General features: G+C 40.5%; 1 protein-coding gene across 1 annotated transcript; it reads right to left on the bottom strand.

Moving 5' to 3' along the window:
* Positions 1 to 1,747: 1,747 nt before the first annotated feature.
* Positions 1,748 to 6,886, bottom strand: aadac (arylacetamide deacetylase). The gene is made up of 5 exons (XM_020615638.1): positions 6,639 to 6,886; positions 5,317 to 5,545; positions 4,665 to 4,734; positions 3,564 to 3,735; positions 1,748 to 2,982 (listed from the first exon to the last, which is right to left on the bottom strand). The coding sequence occupies exons 1-5, from the start codon at positions 6,777 to 6,779 to the stop codon at positions 2,356 to 2,358; spliced, it is 1,239 nt and encodes a 412-aa protein (XP_020471294.1). The 5' UTR covers positions 6,780 to 6,886; the 3' UTR covers positions 1,748 to 2,355.
* Between the last annotated feature and the right edge of the window lie 1,687 nt (positions 6,887 to 8,573).

Here is an 8,573-nt window from a genome sequence, read left to right as displayed (position 1 = left end):
ATGGGACCTGTCACTCCCAACAGATGTACTGCTTAATTACTAGTTACTTTTCAAATACATTACATGAAAACAACACAGGATAATCTTTTATAATGTAAGATGAAAACAACATTTTTCAGTATTGTACAAGATGAAAGAAAAGTACCAAAAATATAAACAGGTGCTTTCTTTCGGTCTTAACCAATCAGACCATATTTGAGCCATTTCATTTATATTGGCATCTTTCCTGGAATGAGTAAAGAAAGAAACATGGGGCTTTGTTTTGTGTGTGTGTGTGTGTGTGTGTGTGTGTGTGCTTCAATTTTCATAGTAAAAACCAGAGGAGAGGTCTTGAAATAGAGCCAATGAGAAAAGTAAAGATGAGGACAAATACAAAACCTATAGCTCTCTATTACATACAGTATAATTTGATATCTTAATGTAATAATACTTTGGGAAGATAATTCAGTACTGCAGTTCAGACAACAGGACGACTATGAAGCACATGGTCTTTATACAGGTTTTTAGCAAGGCTTCTGTATGTTATATCTACAGTTTCTTGAATAAAGCATTTGTTTTAGGTAGTATAATCTTGTAGCAATAAAAGTTATTACATTGGGACACACTTCCCTATGAAATTCAATGGGTAAATGCCTCTAGACTTTTGATGGTAGTGTAGTCTGCTCCACACTCTGGAGGCATGGAGTGTTGTAAGTAATGTGTCCTGATGAACAAAGTTGACCAATTTGAATAATGTTTATGGTATAAATGGACTATTAACACTCATGCATCATGCTCTCTGCTATGTATGGAACTATACAGCTTGTTATTTTTTTCCCAGTCTCTTGAGTAGAATGCGTGGTGGTGTGTATAGTAGTAGATGTGTGGACACAGCCTGCATTATACTTGGGGATTGACTGTGAACCCTCAAAAGATCCAACGGGAAATGCTTCACTCAAGTGGCGCCAAGCGGATTTGGTGTGTCTGAGTCTATCCTTCACTGAATATCATTCTATTCAGTTTCACTATGTGTACTGTACTTGAAATGACAAGATATCATGTTACCTTCTATTCTAGTACTCTTTCTTTTCTTTATATGTTTTGGCACACAAATCAACAGTGAAAAGTCAAGTCAATTTATTGCCAGATACCATAAAATTTAAAAACGATGCATGTCATATACTCTCCAAGTGGGAATCCAAAATAAATATATTAGGTCATAGTTACATTTTAGATTGTTTGTAAAATGAGAAACTGTTAAAACAAAACACTGCCTATAAGCTAAGACTTTCTTCTGTTTGATTTTCATCTGTAACTCAGTGGAGCTTACCTAACAGAGTTAACCAGTAACAGACAATAGAGTTAACCAGTAACACTCATATACAATGATTTTTTTGGTAAAGCTTCCATATAATCTTTTAGGGAAGTCAAAGATTGGTGTCAATGTCAGCGAATGGTTTCAAACCACCTGATTTGGTTGCTGGGCCTCCAGGAGAAATAAACATAACTTCTTATCTTCTGAATGCTGTTAGAGCATAGGTTCAGGGACTAACAGTTGTCTGATGACTAACAAACTGCAGTCATACAATACATACAGTACAGTAGACAGAGCCGAGATATGCATATACACTTAGTGCCAGCCATAAAATCTTTTATCTACTGTACACACTGTTGCAATTATGAATTTCATCATGAAACTGAGACTTGCACAGGCAGCTTTCCTCTACCAGCACAGAAGGAACCTTTATAACACTGCCTATACTCATTATGCAAAGGCAGGTCATTACTGATAGCTATTAACTTTGCAATTTAAATGCTTTAATATAACACCAAGCACCTTTCTGCCTGCAGACACAGCTAAGGGTTAAAAAAACACGGCTATATTTAGCAGAATACAATGACCATTTTTGATGTAATTTTAGGAAATGTTCCATGCTGTTTTGCTGAAAATCCTTCACTGCGTTGCCAAGACACATACTGGATTCTTAAAACCACTGAGAGATAGTTTTTGGCATTACTGATAGTAATGTTAATACTGATGGAGTGGAAATAAAAGCAGGTGGCAAGTGCTGAGGTTTAGTTACCCAGCTAGAAGAAGAAGAAGAAAACCCACAACTTTTTGTGATATTCTTCTGTAACTTTTTCCTTCTGGCCTCTTCTGATTTGTGCTTGTATCCTTTCAACGTCCTGTTTCCTACTGGTGTCTTGTAGTAAAATGCATAAGTAGGAAAATAAATGAAATGAACATACAGTATTTCAGAAAAAATATTTACAAAGGACTAGCATGACCAAGGAAAAGCAAAAGGCTGGGAAAATTTTGCACCTTGCCACACTGCTGCATTATCTGGAATGAGCTGGAATGAATATCAAGAGTTTTTATAAGTTTTCTTTTAGCCATTTGATATAGTTGTCTGTCATGTGACGTGCAATCTGGAAGTCTGTTGGTGACACAGTGAACATCATCGCTCCATGAAATCCAGTGTCATAGTGTTCATGTGTCACGTCTACACCAGCAGCACGGAGCCGGGTGACATACATGAGCCCATCGTCTCGGAGAACATCATACTCACATGTCACAATGTAGGCCTTTGGCAGAGAGCGTAAGGCTATATCTGGAACCAGTAGGGGTGATGCTCTTGGGTCAGTCAAAGATCGAGATGGCCCATCCATCCCAGTTGCCTCCCTTCTGACTCCCTGTACCACTGCAGGAGCACTGTAGCTGTATTTCCTATGATATGTTTCTGGTAGAAAGGTGCTCCAGTTTACAAACTTCAGCAGGTTGGAAGATTCAGGGTTGTTGTGGGTGTTGGCCATCATGGCTCTGAAAAGGACCTTGTCACTGGTGAAGTACTCACTCCAGAAACGCACCATCAGGGTGCGAGGAAGAATGGGCATGTCCTGATTCTGCTGATAGGAAGGCGTGTTAAGGTCCAGAGCCTGTAGCACAGGGTAGATGAGTGCTTGCACCTTTAGCTTAATCCGCTGTCCAGGCTCTCTTTGTAACTGTGAAGAGAGGCAGACAGATTGGCATGCATTGAAAGGAATGTAAAAATACATTGTTTTTCTTATTCAGCTGAAATTATAGTGATGCACAGCAACCGTGTTTCTATGACAACACAAAGCTTACCTCATGGATGTAATAAAATAATCAAGTTAATACTGCCGTACCCCTGTCCACTAAAACAAAACTTGCTCAGTCATACATATGGCTGCTCCTCCTGACTCAGTGTGTTCAGACAAATTTCAGTGTGCATGCATACAGTATCAATGCGATGCATTCATTTTGAGAACAAAGTAGATTTTTCAGCTCATTGTCTATAAACAATACAACAAAATGTAGCCTTGTCATTCCAAGTGTTTGTATTGTGTGTGAAACTGTACTGAAGCCTGGGGATAGTAGAATTAAACCTATAGCTAAATGACTATTTAAAAAAATAAATTTAGAACACATTTTGAGGGAGCTAAACCCCTTACTTTGCTAGGGCTTATTCTCTTTTCCTTGTGAACCTTTTCACACAGTTCTTTCTCCACCTGTAAACCAGAAACACAGAGCTGACCCTATAAAGGAAAATTAGATATAATACCTGTTGGGCGACTGCAGCTGCCAAGTTCCCTCCAGAGCTATCCCCAGACACAGCAATGCGTCCCGGGTCCACAGAGTACTGGGCCAGCACCCTCTCCTGGAGGAAGTGTTTGACCACATGGTATGCATCCTCATATGGAACAGGGAAGTGGTGAGAGGGGGCAAGGCGGTAACTGAGTAATCAGAAAGGTGCAGATTAAAACTAAAACATAAATTAAGACATGTTTCAAAAGCCGTGCGCATGCATGTGAGCATTAGATGACATTTCAAGCGGATAAAAGATGAAAAAATGTAGTGTGTAAAATAAATAAATAAAGCAACCAACAACTGCTATCATGGTTTACACTTGCTTCCTGTTTTGTGCTTTTATTTTGGTTTAATTTCCTGGTTCCTGTGTCATCTCACCTGTCCCAGTGTTACCTTGGTTTCTAATCACTGCTCATTGTTTCCACCTGCTGCTCGTTATCCTCTGGTCTTCTGCCTATATATTCCCCTCCTTTCCCCTCAATCACTTGTTGGTTCGTTCCTTTCCTGCCACACCACACCTTGTCTATTCCTGCCACACAACACTCTGTCCACTCCTGCCATGTGTCTCCTGTTCTATTTTTCTGTTTTGCTACCCCTGGACTGCTTCGCCTTGCTTCTGTGTTCAAGGATTTCTTGGTTTGTTCCTTTAGGTTTGTTTGTTTAGAGTGTTTTTCATCTAGGTCCTGCGCTGATCTGTTTTAGTTGTTGTTTGTACATTCCTGAGTTACACTTTCGCCAGATTGAGCTCCTTTGGTTTGTTCCCCCCGCCCTTTTGTCTCTCAATACCTTATCCTTAATATTAAAGACCATTAAGAACTCCATCCTAGTCCATGTCTGCATTTTAGATCCAAACCTAGTATTTAGCCTGAATGTCCAAGGGGGTTAAAAAAGGAAACCTGTCTTTCAAAGCTATTTTAATGAGTGGATTGTCCTCTGAAGTCACAGAGCAGCTGTTTTGAATAAATCTTTGATTTCAAGTGTTGCACCAATTACACTAAGGACCATTATCCATACTTTTTGTGCACTGCATTACACTGCATTTCATATAACTGGCCTTAAAATATGAAATACTTACTCCACAGAAAGAACCACTGCATTTAGCTCAGCGGCAATTTTTCTGGCCAAGAGATCATATGGACTCATGCCTGCATAGACAGAAGACAGAACAGAAATCCTGAAGCAACACAAACCACCACAGTAACTGATATCATACGTCACCTTACATGAAGGTAAAACTGCATTAACAGAGATCGACCTTCCATCTACTCTGCTGGTACTTTATGGCTTTCTGTAACTGCTACAGACATTCAACAGATTGCAAAAACAGCATAATGTTTGTCAAACTCTGTCATGTATTTAGATTCTGGATCAGTAGAGGTAACCACCCTCTGAGGTCCCCACAGCTCCGGCAGATGATGTGGTGTTTCCTCAGGAAACTGTGAAAGTTTTGTAGCTCATCTTTGATAGCTTGTTCATTATTTATGATCCTGTCATAACAGCTGTGATAGGGAGCTTGTAAAACGCTGTAGCGTTATTTGTCACATCAATCAAACAGTGAGTACTTTGTCAGAGCAACAGTGGCATTACTGTGTGATAAACATGTCACAAAAACATGCATTACCCATTCATTCATCCATCCAGCCAGCCATCTGTCTATCTGTGCCTAAAAGTCACAGAGCCATAACTGTGTCTAATAAAGGAGAAGACAGGCCAACTCTACAACTTACGGGAACTCCCCAGGCACCATCCTCCACCGTGCAGGTATATGACAGCTCCCCTAAGCTCGCTGTCAGCACCCTGCTGCTTTGGCTGGTAAAGAAGCACCTCGACTTCATCAAACTTCTCCTCTGTTACTTTGACAAGTTCATCAGACAGAGGAACTACCTTTTCAACCACAGTAATGATATACATTACCCCCATGTAGTCTTTCAGCCCCAGTAATTCACTGAGGTCTGCCTAGAAAGGGAAACAGAAGCAGCATGAGACGTACGGACAGAAACATTAGTTTATCATCGTTCATTAAACCAATGTCATTATTGCAACATAAAATAAGGCTACTGTAAACCAGTTTATCCTCTAAATAATTACCTTGACCAAAGTGTATAATATTTAAAAGAGAAAGGACTTAGATGCTTAGTTATGTGGTCATGCTATATAGAGGCAGAGAAAGAAGAACAATAGTCATGTGAATGTTGCCTGGTAAAATATCAACAGGCCCTCCAGTTTATGAAGAAAAATAATAAAGGAGCACTTCTAATGTGTGTGTTTGTGTCCCATTCTTTCTTTTGGAGAGTTAAAGATATCATTTAACACAAACACCCCCCACCACCACCACCCATAAATGAGGGCATATTTATTTATTTATTTATTAAATTAGCCCCCTACAGTCATTTGTTTCTCAGATGATTAAATGATAAGTTATAAAAGCATGACTCCTACTTCATTATGCACTACTGTAGGCAGTCAGGCTGGCATGAGGATAATCATCTGATGCTCTTTTACTGTTACTAAACTTATCAAAGAGTCGTCCTCTACAGGCTCTGTGTACTATCAGGCACCCATATCAGCCTGAAAATACAGATCGTTTGCTTCAGTAAAAATAAAAAAAGCCTTAGGCCCTGATCGGTCTGATACAGTTTACCTCAGGCGTCTAAGGTCACACACAGTTTCCTTAATTAGGTCTATAAATAAAACGGGCGAGCAGGACTAAACAACATTATGTCAAACGCTAATCCTTAGATTAGCGTTTGACATAATCTGGTGTAACCAGCATTAATCTCTACAGCAGCAAAATACAAGAACGGTTTAAACCTCCACCTTGCCTACTCTGAGAACACGAAAAATGTGTGGCCTACAATAAACAAAGGCAATAAAAACAATCATCACTTATTTCGGTTAGATTTGTTCTACCTGTTTATGTATTAAACTAAAATAAGAAAAAAGTGTCCCCTGTATCCACAGTAGTTTACTTGATAGCCTTGATAGATTCCAAAGTCATTAACAGTATTTCAGGATAGCCTGCAAGAATAGCTTTCTGATTTTTCCTTACCAGGTGGCTGAGACTCCTGAAGAAAGAGTTGATCAGCATGAGTTTCCATCTCTCTTCTATCTCCTCGGGAATGGGCTCATAAATATAATAAGCGGTAAAAGAGCAGAGAGCGACAAATAAAAAGATGCTTCCCAACCTCATTTTACAACGTGCGTCTCCGGTGCTGTTACTGCGCGTGTTAAAAAGTTGCTCCTGCGCGCGACAAAGCTTAAGAATTACTTTTGGGTCCAGACCAGCTGAACGTGACAGCGCGCGATTGGTGTCATTTGATGGTTATCGGCGCGCATGTTCGGAGATTGTATTCGCTGTTCCTATACGTGCTATAACGCACGTCCGTCTCGTGGGGCCGCAGAGTTACTTAAAGAAGTCAGTGATATGGAGAGAGGAGCGTGAACGCGGTGCGCTCACGAGGCAGAGCCGTCCCACCTTGTCCCCAGGTGCCTCAACTGACGCAAATAGCCCAGCTTCGAAAACAACCAGAGCGCGTTCAACTTGATACACACGTTTCTCCGGTCGATGTTTCAGCGTAAAATACATTTTCAAGGTCAGAAATATTATGGTAGTAGTGACTGTCTAAGGAAAGGTCGCTCCACGTTCAGTCAGCTGTAACACAAGATATGTCCCCAGTTTTTGCTGTGATCCTTGGGTGTATATGTCCAAGTTGCTTTACAACCAGAGGAAAACCCTTCTTGTTGTGACTACAGCAAAAACAAGTCACTCTGTTGTGCAGCTAAACGGCTATGGTTGCACTTGAGCCTAAGCTAATTATATTACTGTGAGAGAGCCAGATGAGATGTCTTGTGTCTTGGCAGGCCTGGAAGTCTAAGCAACATGACTCTGTCTCATGAACTCAGGTCTTGAAAGGGGCCTGCAGCAGGAACTGCTCTAATGCAGAGGTGGGGGTTTCTGAGTTTAAAAGTTGCTTTACCCCCCAGGATATTATTTGCTTTTGTTTAGTTTAATGCCATTTTAATGTCTTTTTAAGTCTTCATGCAGGACATAACATTACAGGTCACTACAGTTATGTGAGAAGCAGTCAAATAGGTCGACACAGGTATGTACACAGTGTATACACAGACATTTACTTTGGTGCAGACTACTTTAAAAATTCTCTCAGGGGTATTTCAGATTATCAGAAGAATAAAGGAAATATATATGGTTTCACTTAAACAGCAGAAGGGCTGAAATCTCCGAACCACATTTCAGGCAGGGCTTATACAGAGAAACAATGCAGACATTAAAATCAAGTGTTGGTCAAGGTGAATGTTCTTTTGGTGCCATTTCACCTTTTCTGGTTTGAAAGGGAGGTCATTTAACAGAATGTGTCGTACACTGGGTTTTGTGAGGGCTTGATCTCAGGAATTTGAACCACATTCCTCTATGTGCTGTGATCTTTTCAAACCACCAATCAGTCAAGTTGGAGTATGTAATTGGCTAGAGTTTAGGAGCAGGCAAGTTTCCATGAGCCATCAAGCTCTATGGAGATGCGATATGTAGGATCACGGGTGTGACGGAGGCTTAGTGAAAGCCTCTGTGAGAATGATCACTCCTGAGTGGTAGAATACTAAATCTCCTCTGTGACTGCAAAATCACACTTCAAACATTCAGGGATTTTCCCTGGAATTCCCTCCCTCCTTTTTTGCCTCGACCCACTGGCCTCTACTCAGTTTCTAAGGCCGACTATCAGTGAGTTAGTAAATCTTTCATGAAACATCTATTGTCTTCATCTGCTGTACATACACATGTACATATGCCACGCTGTGCAGTGCTATGCCACGTGGCCGCCCAACACCCCGCTGCATGTGGGGGTAGCTCAAGCAGATGTGAAAATATCTGAAGACTCATCAAATGAACCTGAGTACCTAAGTGTGAATGTATGTTTGTGTGTGTGTGCTTTCCAGCTCACATACTGAATGTACAGTATGTAAATTTTGC

This window comes from Monopterus albus, unplaced genomic scaffold, assembly GCF_001952655.1.
Source record: "Monopterus albus unplaced genomic scaffold, M_albus_1.0 scaffold167.1, whole genome shotgun sequence".
NCBI lineage: Eukaryota > Metazoa > Chordata > Actinopteri > Synbranchiformes > Synbranchidae > Monopterus > Monopterus albus.
The sequence above is the reverse complement of the archived record's forward strand: the minus strand, read 5'-3'. Positions and strand labels throughout refer to the sequence as shown.